This window comes from Setaria italica, chromosome V, assembly GCF_000263155.2.
Source record: "Setaria italica strain Yugu1 chromosome V, Setaria_italica_v2.0, whole genome shotgun sequence".
NCBI lineage: Eukaryota > Viridiplantae > Streptophyta > Magnoliopsida > Poales > Poaceae > Setaria > Setaria italica.
This window is the reverse complement of record NC_028454.1, coordinates 13,095,832-13,108,535: the sequence shown is the minus strand read 5'-3', so window position 1 is coordinate 13,108,535 and position 12,704 is coordinate 13,095,832. Positions and strand designations below refer to the sequence as shown.

General features: G+C 45.5%; 1 protein-coding gene and 1 long non-coding RNA gene across 2 annotated transcripts; both read left to right on the top strand.

The window, feature by feature from the left end:
• The first annotated feature begins 3,840 nt into the window (after nucleotides 1-3,840).
• Nucleotides 3,841-6,659, top strand: LOC106804361. Its single transcript, XR_001393203.2, has 3 exons — nucleotides 3,841-4,055; nucleotides 5,823-5,945; nucleotides 6,475-6,659. It is a non-coding gene; the product is annotated as an uncharacterized LOC106804361 (long non-coding RNA).
• A 308-nt stretch (nucleotides 6,660-6,967) lies between these two features.
• Nucleotides 6,968-12,344, top strand: LOC101766387. The gene is made up of 8 exons (XM_014805198.2): nucleotides 6,968-6,985; nucleotides 7,080-7,180; nucleotides 7,560-7,643; nucleotides 7,754-7,802; nucleotides 7,877-7,968; nucleotides 9,982-10,099; nucleotides 10,262-10,338; nucleotides 10,439-12,344. Exons 1-8 carry the CDS (start codon nucleotides 6,968-6,970, stop codon nucleotides 12,102-12,104), a joined length of 2,205 nt encoding a protein of 734 aa, XP_014660684.1. The 3' UTR covers nucleotides 12,105-12,344.
• The last annotated feature ends 360 nt before the right edge of the window (nucleotides 12,345-12,704 follow it).

Genomic DNA, 12,704 nt, shown 5'->3' with positions numbered 1-12,704 from the left:
TGCTGCCAATATGTTGTTTTGCTTTGTTTTACCTAGTTGGATTCTAGCCGACTAGTATCCCGTGAGGCGCCAGCGGTCGAACTGGTAGGGAACGGCGAGACGAATCTATTAAGCCTAATTAGTCCATGATTTGACAATGTGTTGCTACAGTAAACATTTGCTAATGATGGATTAATTAGGCTTAATAGGTTCGTCTCGCTGTTTAGCCTCCACTTATGTAATGGGTTTTGTAAATAGCCTACGTTTAATACTCCTAATTAGTATCTAAACATTGATGTGACACTTGCTTAAAAATAAGCAAAGGGAACCAAACGCCCCCTGAATCACATTCAGGAAGCCGTAAACTAAAGGCTTGGTTGGTGACTCCAATGATGATCCAATTCACATGCATGGCCCAAGAATGGGAACTAAAATGTGGCAAAAACACATAATCTAGGATGATTTGCAAAATCATAAAATCCAGGTTGAAATCTAGTTAGTCTTGATCAAAGTTTGACCAATTTTATTGTGACCATGCAACCAAAGAGTTAATTCGATAAACACGTATATACTACTTAGTGTACACGCAATCCTTTAATAAATATTTAGGTTATGCATGAGAAAGAGTGGAAAATAGAAGAAAGAGTCTATAATTGCTGCCACAGCTCGCCATAAGTAACTGCACTTGAGATTCTGCATGCCGCACTTTCTAGCGTGACAAAAAATTATAACGCCTCTTTAATTGACTTTTGCGTCAACTGACGCCAAAAGTACGGTGAACATTTTTTAAACCGCAACTCATAACCGCCGCGTTCAGCAAACCAATCCGGAAAAAAAAACCCGGAGTGGGGGAGGTTTCGGCAACAGCCAAACAAACCCTACATTAAAGTTTTTTTTTGTTAATGTGATCTTCCCACTTAATTTAACCATAAGCATTACTACACTAGATACGTCTAGTATAGTTTGATGGGTGTTTCTTAAAGGAAGAAACAATGGGCTTGTTTGCTTGAGCTGGCTGTTGCTGCAGCTTATGAGCTAGCCATTCAGCTGCTACAGTTGCTACAGCCAGCTATTCAGCTGCTACAGTAGCTGATCAGCGATGCCGGGGAGCCACTGGCACCAGTGGATCTAGGCGCGAGTTCTTGCCCTTGCGCCGGCAGCAACGTGGGCGGGCGGGCGACGACAGCGGAGCGGAGGGCGGCGTCCATGAGCTGGCTGGCGGCGGGGGAGGGGCCGGCCAAAGGTGGGATGGGCGGCGACGGATCGGGTGAACGATGACGGCGGAGCTGGGTGGGGCGGAGGGCGGCGGCGGCGGAGCTGGGTGGGGCGGAGGGTGGCGGCGGCGGGCTGGCTGGCGGCGGGGGAGGGGCCGGGCGAAGGCACGGTGGGCGGCGGCGGATCCGTGGACGGGCGATGCCGGTGGGGCGGAGGGTGGCAGATCCGTGGCGGGCGATGTCGGCGGGGGAAGGCCGGGCGAAGGCGGGATGGGCGGCGGCGGATCCGTGGGTGGGCGACGACGGTGGCGGAGCTGGCGGCGGCGGCGGGCGAGGGGCCGGGCGGAGGCGGGGTGGGCGGCGGTGCCAGGCGGAGTTTGTCGGGGATACATCCTACTCGGGAAGAGTATGACCGGAATAAGAGCATGACACAACTTTCATACTGATCACTGGATAAATTTCAGCAGTTTCAAAATCCTACAAATATGCTACATAATGTACGCATTTTTTCTTTCAGGTCAAGCTTTGGCGACGATGCTCATCACGAGCCCACTAAGCATGCCTCCAACGGCACAGGCTAGTTCCCGAACTCGGGGGCTAAGCACCAATCAGTACTCCTAATATCTCCAATGGCTCAGCTAGCTCCCAGGCTCGGGGGCTGGACGCCGCAAAACTACTCGACGTGGCTCCAACGACTTACCTGGCGCATATGCACGGGGGTTGGACGCCGCAAGACTACTCGAATGATGACCTGAGTGAAAATTCAAGACCCTCGGGTTGATTATTTAATCAATCCAAGGCTCGGGGGCTGATAAGATACACCCAAGACTTTTTTCAAAGTTGAAAGAAGAAGATTCAAGATTTCGACCCTCAGCCTAATTCTACGATTCAACCTAAGGCTCGGGGGCTACTCCATATGGAGTGTGACTTTCGCCGCCCTCCATACACGAAGACTACAATATCGTGTTGATCAAGACTTTGAGCACACCATAGCCTCATGGCAGCTTTGAGAAGCATTGAAAGATTCAGCCTGACAAAGTACTCGAAGAGCACCAAGACTACTCGGCGAATATCTCAAGACTACTCGAAGACTGCTGCATTCGACTATGAAGCGCTCGGGGGCTTGTCGGGGATACATCCCCAGTACCCGCAAGAAAGGAAGAAGTCAGACTACTACTAGGATTCCCCTGTAATCCGACTAGGACTAGTCCCAAGTACTCCTACTAGGACTCCTCCTTGTAATCCGACTAGTACTCTGCCCCCTGGAGTATATAAAGGAGTGCAGGGGTACCTAGCTCGGCAGGTCAGACCTCAAGGTCATACCTCAACACCCAAGCCCAGGACAACTCCAATTCATAGATCCTTGAGGACCAGAACATACATCAATACAAACCAACACACAGGACGTAGGGTATTACGCGATCTAGCGGCCCGAACCTATCTAAATCGTGTTCCTTGCGTCACCATTGATTCCTTGATTCTCAACGACCCTTACCACATAAAAGACCACCTAGGGTACCCCTAGGCGGGTTGCCGGTCTAAAACACCGACAGAGTCCGGGGCGTCGGTGGGAGGCGATGGGAGACGGGAGACGCAGTGCGAGTGCGGCCTGAGAAAAATAAGCACAGCTGTTCGGCTGGCTGCTGGGCTGTTGCTGTTTGGGCCGCAGCCGAACGGCTGGGCTGTACAGCAACAGCTGCAGCTTGCCAGAAAATCACAAGTGAACAGGCCCAATAGAGATGCCATGAAAACAAACTATCTTGTATCATCATCTTGTTTTGGAAGTTGGAACAACATTGCAGGAGAGAAGCTATTGTAGAAAACAGAGGAACAGCTGTCTCTCAGCCTGAGCGCCTGCTCTTCCAACACAAGCTGTTCGACGAGAAGATGAAGGTGGTGTGGTCCCATGGAGCCATGCTCCCTGAAAGCCTGCAAGCCAGCTGCGATCAAAGTGCAAACCCCCCATCAACCCACTGTTGTGCACGGGCCCGTATCCAGTCCAAGAGTCCAAAACCCCGATAGGGGTCCACACCAAGGGTGCCGCCGCGGCTGCGACCGGGCACAGGCACCCTGCTTCTCGCAGTCACTTTCCCCAACCTCCCCACCCCACCACGCTATCCCCTGCCATCAATGGGAGCCAGCCCACCGATCCCGGTCGCGTCCACTCCACTCCACCACCTACCCCCTCTCACTGACAGGTGGCGCGCACAAGCCTTTGGGCCCGGTTCCCAGTGGGGTACTCCAAGCGCTTGCGTGTGGGTCTCATCCCGAGAGGATAATACGGGGGCGCCCCGGAAACGACAAGCCATCTCTGTGGGCCACGCCGCGGAACCGCGCCTCCCTGAGGCCGACATGTGGTCCCACCGGGCGCGGGCCCCACGCCCGCGTGAAGATGGCATGAAGAAATGCGCCTAGCCCAAAAGTACACGGCCGCGTCAGAGAACAAGAAAAGACCTGACGGGCCGCACCGCCACGCTGGAGGCTGTTCCACCCCGAGTCACTGCGTGGTGACCCCACGCGTCATCGGGGTCCACGTGGCGGCTTCGCAACGGAGGGGCCACGTATCTCTGATGGCTGTAGGTCCGCGGGTGCCAATTATTAAAGACCTCGCTTCTCTTTGGACTTCATCAGAAAAAAAATTTGGAGACTCGTTTTGGCCCCGAGAGAAAAACAAAAAGGAGGGGCAGGACGCGAAAGCTCTTCTCTTCAGTTTTTAGGCGACGGCTGCGAAGGGGGGCGCGGCGGAGGAGAGAGAGAGAGAGAGAAGGGGGAGGAGCGAGTCTCTGGAGGGAGACGACGCGGGGAGCTCGAAACCCTAATCCCGAGGCGGCCGGCGACTCCGATCGCCTCCGCTCCTCCGACGTGAGTTCCCCACCCACCCGCTCCAATCTCCGATCGCAAACCCCCGTTCCGCCTCGCGCTAGGGCTTTCCGATTCTGGCAATGTGGGGTTATGGGGGGCATTCGGCCGCGATTTCTCGGTGCTTTGGTGCGTGTTAGCCGCAGGCTGCTGTTCTCCAGCATTGCCCGGTGATGGATTTCTCTAGGGCTTTGTTGTGGCGGGGGTTTTGGTGAAAATTTTTGTGGGTTTTTTCCCCGATTGGTTTGGGTGCGCTTTAATGTTGAAATCGGCGGTTGGCCGCGATCATTCCTGGGGCTTGGTTGCGGTGGAATGTGGGATGTTTTGGCGGCGATTTTCGGTAACTTGTTGATTATTGGGGCTAGTACGAGGGTCGGTTTTGGGTTGCACAATACTGCGTATTGAGGCGCGTTTGGAGTTAATTCTTTTTTTTTTGGCTTTACCAGCAATTTGATGCATCGCAGAAAAAAAGTATTCCTCGATTCTATGGGGTTTTGGTATTTGGGGTGGGGTTTTAGTGGGAATGGTCACGAGGTCACTGTGCTATTCCTTTTTACTCTAGGCTTTGACTCTGAGTATTGAAGACTAATTAATTTATCAAGTACGGGATTAGTTGGTTTTTGTCATTAAACTTGCATTATGATCTATCTGGATAAGAGAGCATTAGATTTTAACCTGGTTTTGGGTTTACTTTTGCTGCATGCACCTCTCAAAGTCGAGGATTTGCATGTGGACCCCTGAATTATTAGGAAGAGATCAGCATGCTGCAGTTTTTGTCAGTGCAGTTTGCAATGCTCTGGAACTTAATGAGCTGTAGAGGAGATACGGAGAGAGGGAAAGTACTGCACACATGAATCATGATGATGTAGCCTGGTGCATCTTTCCTTCAGGCTTCTCGAGTTCATGAACTGAAAGGAAGGTTGCGCTGCCATTAATAGGTAGATGATGCGTAGTGGGAGTCCTGTTTTGGTACATAGTAGAAATTGTTGCTTTAATTTGTTGATGAAAGGATGTGTAGCGATAGATTTTTCTTAGCATGATAATGATCACGTCAAGTCTAGGCAAAGTGATGGTTGATTCTAACAGTGCAACAACTTGCTAACTTTCAGCATTCCAGACTATATCTTTTGCTTCGAACAAAATGTTTCATGCGTTGTACAAGCAAGCAATAGGTGAATAAGTGCAATCATTTGCCCAACTGAGGATAACAAGCTGTTCAAATCTAGTATGGCTCACATGCTTTCGTTTATGGAACGTGCCAATTTGTGTATACAAAACTTACTCATCGGATATTTTGATACTGTTATAAATGGAAAAAGAGCACGTCTTGGTGGAACTGAAAGTTTATGCCATATTGAAGTCATGCCTGGCTTTAATTATTTAGTCTCCATAAAAGCTGTGCTATCATATTCTTTGTTTAAATTTGCATACTTGTAGCAAAACTTTACTAGGGGATCCTCGCATGTTTATTCACCAAATTACACTTATGATTCTTGTTATTTGACATTTTTGTCTTTTCGAACCTGACCTTCCAAGCTTATTTGGATATAAGCTTGTGCTGTGCTTAACAATTCGTTTTCCTGTACCTGAAAGAAAGCTGGAGATGCTTTAATACTGAAGTGGTTGATGCATTGTGTGTGTCGACTGGCCTACATCTTTTTGCAACATTTCTGTGATGCCATTATTTAGATTAATAATGTTCTGAAACTGTACATTCTTATATCGTATTATTTTCTGGTAAGATAACCCTAACCCTTCTTCTATTTTCAGTTTTCTTGCTTCTTTAAGGGTGGAGTCACCATGAGCACCCAAACTAATGACAAATGTCCACTTTGCATGGACCCTTTGGATTTGACAGATAAACAACTAAAGCCTTGTAAATGTGGATATGAGGTAAATTTCCATTGCTTGAGTATCATTTTAGCGTGCAAGCAATTTGTTTTCAATTTTTTTCTACTTGTCTTCATTCTTTATCTGCATGTATTCAATACCTTCTGATTGCTAAGACTCTTCTCAGCAATCATAAAACTATATCATGCTAAAATGGTAACAAATACCTGCAGTTGTATGTTCTCTTTATGATCAGTGGACTTTATTTTATTTTTGAAAATATGGAAAAACCAGGGGCTGTCAATGTTGCTCATGTTTAGTAAATAGATGCAATATGTTTCAGGATTCAATAATAATAGTCTAAACATCAGCTGCACTGCTGTAGCAGTGCAGAGTATCTGTGGCAACCTTTTTTAGATAACACAATGCATTGACTGAAATGAAATGCTTGCTGCATTTCTACCTTCATGATTCAATACTGTATTTTAAATCATGGTTTAGTAAAATACGCACAGCTCAAACGATGTCTTTCCTTGTGGGTTTAATGTATATGTTAGGTTGGCATATTTATAATACATCATTTTCTTTGTAGATATGTCTGTACTGTTGGCATCGAATAATGGGAATGGACCAGAAGGATGAATCTGGTGGGAGGTGCCCTGGATGCCGTTCTGTATATGACAAGGATAGGATCCTGGAGACAAGCGCCAGGAACCAAATGCATGTACTTTATCTCTAAATTTCAGTGTTTTGTCACTAAAAATCCATTCTTCACCTTATGGTCATTTTCAAATCTTGAAATTGTAATTTATGAAATTTCTTATTTTAAAATGAAATAATATTTAATTTACTTGAATTTTCTCTTCATTTTCCCCAATGCCAGATTAAAGGAACTTTGTGCTGATAAGGCAAACTATCAAAAAGAACGAACCAAGTCTCATAAGCAAACATCTGCAAAGGGTCAGTTGGGACAGTCAGAACCAAAAGATCCAAATAATGTCCGTGTGATACAAGGGGAACTTTTTTTTTTTTTTGTGTTCCCCAACTATTTTCCCCCCCAAGAAGAGAAATTTTTTTTTCAAAAAATGGAAAAGAAGGGTGTGGTTTACCCCCCCCCCCCCCCCCCCCCCCCCCCCCCCCCGTGTAAGATCTTACAATGCACGTGAGATAAATGCTAACTGTATGCTATTCACGCAGTTGTTGAGACAGAAGAATTTCCTTGGACAGTATGGGAAGATAGAAAACATTATCATTGATAATATTGGAGCTAACCAACAAATTCCTGATTCTGGCCGCGTGTAAGTCATTTGGATATAGAAAGTTCAGATCAGTAATGTGATCGTAAACATATAGACAGCATTCTTCCTATCTTTGCAGCTAAGAGCTACAAACCAAAGTTGCACGCTTTGGAAAATATGCCTTGATCATTCCAAATTTGCTTACACACCCTTCCACTTTCTAGTGACATGGACAATCCACCTTTGTTTGTGACATTAGAATATTATATATGATTTTGCAGCAGGGATTGCCGTTCCAATTTTACTTAATTATATTGTTGGCTCCTACTGGATGCATTTTCTATTGAACAGCGGTTACTCTTATCAAGCTTAATTATTTGTGTTATGTTTGAGGCCAGATGCTTATTTGTTGTGTAATTCTTTGCTTGCATCCCTTTAGATATGTTACATTTGCAAGAGAAGAGGAGGCTGTCAGATGCATACAGGCAGTTAATGGCTACATCTTGGATGGTAGACCTTTAAAGTAAGTTGGGCTCTAAATATACTACAATTTGACTTGAACTTAACACCATCCATCTTATTATTTGTCTTATTGTAACTGTATGGCTTACTATTTATATGCTGATCATGTAGGGCAACTTTTGGTGTCACAAGATATTGCCATATCTGGCTAAGCAATAGGGTATGTATTATATATTCAGTTCCCTGCAATCATCTGTTTCTTCTTTTCTGATAATTGGCTGTGCCTTGCCTCAGGTTTGCTATAAAGCAAACTGTTCGTATGTGCATCATAAAGCCTCAGCAGAAGATATTTGTACCAAAGATGATGTTTCTGTGGTGTGTGCAAGGTACATATTTTTATACTACAATTTTATCATGTACTAGTCGATGTGAATCCGCATTGATGGAGAATAAGTAAGAAACAATAGTGAACCTCTGGCCACCAGTGATCTCTCACCGATATGTGAGCAATCAACAGAGGAACTGAGAGATAGATAGAGCAGAGGAAGAATTGTTCTTCCTGATCTGCAAGTCTTTATTTTGGTTTTAATGTAATTTTATGTCTGGTTCAATGATACAAACGCTTGTCTTTCTGTCACCAAATGCTACTCTGCCATGCAGGGCCCACTTGTTCCATCTGCTCACTACTCTTACATCACACGGTCATGCCCGTAGTCACAAAGTTCTCGGGACGTGGGTCGGGGTTGGGGTCGAGGGTCTAGGGTGTCTAAAAATGTGGGTCGAAGGGGGGAGTAGTTTGGAACGAATGACCCGATTAATCTGGGTCGATGGCCAAGGTCGATGACACGGGTCATTGAGCTCCTTTATGTCATAAATTAGAGATGCACATGAGCTAGCATGGCAATACAAAGTAATAAAAGCAAAATTAAAAGGAAAAGAAAGAAAGAAAAGGTCAAATGGGCTTCTGAATGCTGGCCTGGACAAAGGCAATTAAAGCAAAGAGAAAATATTACTTGGGCTGCCGAATGCTGGCCCAAACAGCCCAATATTCATCTAACATAACCCTAAGTCCTGAACTCTGTAGTTGATGCACGCAGCTGCAGCCACCATCATCTCCTTCCTCCCCTGTTCTCTCTCTGCTCTGTGCCGCCAGCAAAATAATGGTGGCTGACTGCGGCACCTTGCACCATTTGGCAGCAAAAACAGGTTAGCCAAACTTTCTCGTCCCATCATAAATTGCAACGCGAAACTGTTGGAACAGGGATGTCGACCCCGGTCGTCCCCGATCCTCAATTCGCGAACCTGGTGATTATGGTCATGCCTTTGCTGATTATGGCACCTTCAAGCTTGTTTCGGATGCTGTGCATGTTACAACCAAGTAACTATTAGTTACTGCCTTACTAGAAGAGCATGTTTTGTTTTGTTGTGTTTTTTTTCTTTTGCTTTCTTTCTTTTTTTTGGGGGTGGGGGGTGGGGCGGGGGGGCGCTTACCATAGTAATTAGTATCAGGACAAAGTACAAATCTGGGCCCTTGGATTCAACAATGGGGACTGAGATGGTTGCGATGCATTATAAATGGAAAGTGCTGATTAGTTGCAAGTACTCATATAAATAAATCGGAACAAGCAACATTTATTTGCTGGGCACCAGAAGATTCTAATGTCTTAAGATGCACTTTTGTCGTTTCTTAATATGGATAATAGGGCACCTGGTGCAATGACACCTTTATATTTCATAAGGGTGTGTAAAAGCAGCAGGCATTAAAAGTAAGGTGAATGTAAACCATTAAGTCCCACGTGTGATTCTGGCCCTAGCTCAAACTAAAGCAAAACAAATAGAAGAGAAAGGGTTCTTTAGCTGTTTGATGTTGACTCCGGTTCTTGCAGTCCTGGATTATCTGCATGCTGGTTAGGTTCCAGACTTACAGGCTTGGACAGCACTTATTGCATAAATGTCCATCATGTTTTACAATGTTAAACTTTGATAAACCTCTATTAGTTCCATGATATCTTATTTGTATTATAAATATTTTGCTGGGGCCAACTGAGAATAAGGATGAGTTAGATAACTAGCTGAACATGTAGAACTACAAAAGATTATCTGTGCCACAGCTGTGGATAAATCGGACCAAGGAGATTTGTGTTGCCTTGGCACCTCCTGATGCTGCAGTTAGCATGTTCATTCACGGAAGTTTACTTCAATTCTTCCATGTAGCATAATTAGCTGAACCTTGTAGTGCAAATTCATATCTATATTCAATGCTGCCATGCTCCATTTGGCTTGTTAGATGTGAGGTTGCGTAGATAGGATTGCCAGGCACCTTAGGGGCACATGATATATATATTTATAGGAACCATCCCCATATTTTTTTAATGTCCTTTGTTTCTTCTTATGATTAGGCTGCAGCGTTTGATGGGAATGGATGCCAAGGGTCCCCAACATCGCTCAGGACGTACTTTACCCCCTCCAGGTGACAGCAGTTCAAGAACTTCAACTTGTAGTGGAATCTCCAAAGATGTAAGAATCTCATTTGGTTTGATATAATCAAGTAAAACTTATCTTCTTATGTTTTGATATGACTTTTATGATTTTGTTGCAAAGGTAAAGGAATGTGTTTTTTATAGTTTGCATGTATTACTTGCCCATCATGGTACTAACTCTGAGTCCTTTTATGCAAAGATTTGCATCAATGCTGAAAGATTACTACCTAATGGTGCTAACAGGAATACTTGTTTACCACCAGCCACCACTTCACGGTAAATAATTTTGTTGCTAGGGCCAGACCGCCAGATCCTGATGTATATTAACCTTCAGTCCTTCACTGATGTGGAACCACCCTTCTTTTTTGTGTTGCAGGGACTCAAGCATTTCTTCTGGGAGTCCATCATCTACTGCAAGTGCGGTTATTCATCAAAGCAATTACCATGAGAGCATACACAATAATCAGCAAAATTTGTCTGACCCCAAATCTCAAAAATATATACCACCTGGAGGGCGTAGCCGTTCAAGTACGACATCAGTACAGCATATGCAGCATCCATGTAGGCCTATTGAGGGCACTTCATTGGAGAGCTCATCGAATATGAGTTTAGTTTCACAAGGATCAAAAGGCCACCTTAATGAGCAGTTGGACTCCAATAATGATAAATCTGAAGCATCTTCACAGTTAGGAAATGACACTTCAAATTCCAAGCAAACGACCTCAGCAGAAAATGGAACATCTGACACTTCGCAGCAAAAGCCACAGTATTCCAATGTAGTTTCACAAGGACAAGTTGTACCAAGTCGGCGTTTTACTGTACTTGGCAGGCCTAAAGCAACAGGACAAATCAGTAATGGCACTTCAAGTTCCACAAAACTTGCTTTGGTAAAAACTGAGCACAGCGATCGCGTTACACTTCCTAGAAGTCATTTAGTTTCCCAGAGCCTAGAGCAACTCTCACAGCAGGCTTCAGCTACTGTCAAATCTCATGCTGGAGCAGAGAAAAAGAATGGATGTCCAGATATCATTGAAAAGCTAGTCCCAGGAAATCATAAGCAGCTTTCAGAGAGCACGGCATCACACAGATCAACTGCAGTGCAGAGTATGAGTAGCAGACCTGTGCCCAGCAATCTTTCTACATCTAATGCCAAGTCTGAAGCTACAGCTGGGCCCAATAATCTTTCAGATTTGAAGCGCAAGTTGGCATCACGAAATCAATTGCAGCTGGTAAATCAACAAGATGCACCTACTTCTAATACTGGTATAACAAGAGCAAGTCTCTGCCACAGCACTCTTAATAAGCAGCTACCTTCGACTGATGGCAAACAACAAGATTCAGCACAAGGAGGGCATGAAAGCTTCTACAACAGGCAAATGGTTCGGTCAGGTGATATAGTTCCATCTCATTGTTCAGATAGCACTACGTTATCAAGACCAGTCAGTGCAGTATCATCCACTGATGTAGCAGCACCAGATAGAAAAGAAAGAAAGAGGCAGGCTTGTCCTCCTGGATTTGAGAAGCCTCATCACATTTCTGATTCGGACAAATTTGTATATGTGAGCTCCCCTGCTTGCTCTGGACTATGCCCCGCATCTGGTGCCCTGGTACAAGATTCTTGTGGTATTACAGATCAACAAGATCTCCCTAGCTGGGCTACAGATTGCCTGAAAGATGATGCTGATGTCACAAATAATCTAAACGTGACAACCTCTTCACGTTCAACTGATACCAACCAGAGACATGCACAGTTTCAAGGTACCTTCTTCCCTGGTTGGTCGAATCAACCTCGCTTGTCACCTTATCCTCCACATCATAAGCCTGAGTATTGGGATGGAACCACCGGTAGCTACATGTTCACTGGGGGATATGATACATTTTGCCAGAGGACAACATCAGGCATGAGAGGTGGTATGGCGGGCACATTGCTCCAACAGCCGACAATGCCAAGCCCTCATGGTAGCTGGACTGATGGAAACACAGATTCTGGAATGAACTGTCCACAGGTCGACATAGCGTACCCCATGTACACCCTGTTCTAGCACCAGGGCAAAGGTGCCCACTTTCCAGGCCCTAACAACAGTCATGTACAAGTGATAAGCATACCTTCTAACCTAGGTGGCAAGATGGTGGATGGTGACGACAATGGCGCTTCGTGTTTGCGCTAAAGCTTGTAAAGATCAAACGTGGAGCTCCATGTATATTGTGCTGGATGATCGTTCCGTGAACATTTGGTAAATAACCTTTGCCCAGTTGTAGTACTGCCAGTGGTGCATTGTGCTCGCGCATTGTGTTGGCTTGATTTTGTGTGTCATGGTGATGTTTCTCTCCGTTTTATCTTTTGTTTTTGTTTCTGGTGCGAGAGCACATTATCTTGTTGTTGTAGCAGGTAGCGGTAGCTGCTAAGGTGCTCGAGTTCATCGCCTTTCTACCCTTCTCTGTTTTTCCCCGCAAGTTTCAGCTCAGCATTCTCACTATTGGGACGGAATCTATTCGCCCATGAGGAAAGAATGTGAGCCGTTGCTTTGACGGCCAAGACGCCCGCCGCCGCCCCCCCCCCCACCCCCCTCTTTTTTAATCCTTTAATCTATTGCATGCCGTTGCAAACTCCTTGGCTAGAAAGTAAAGTGACGCTCGCCTTT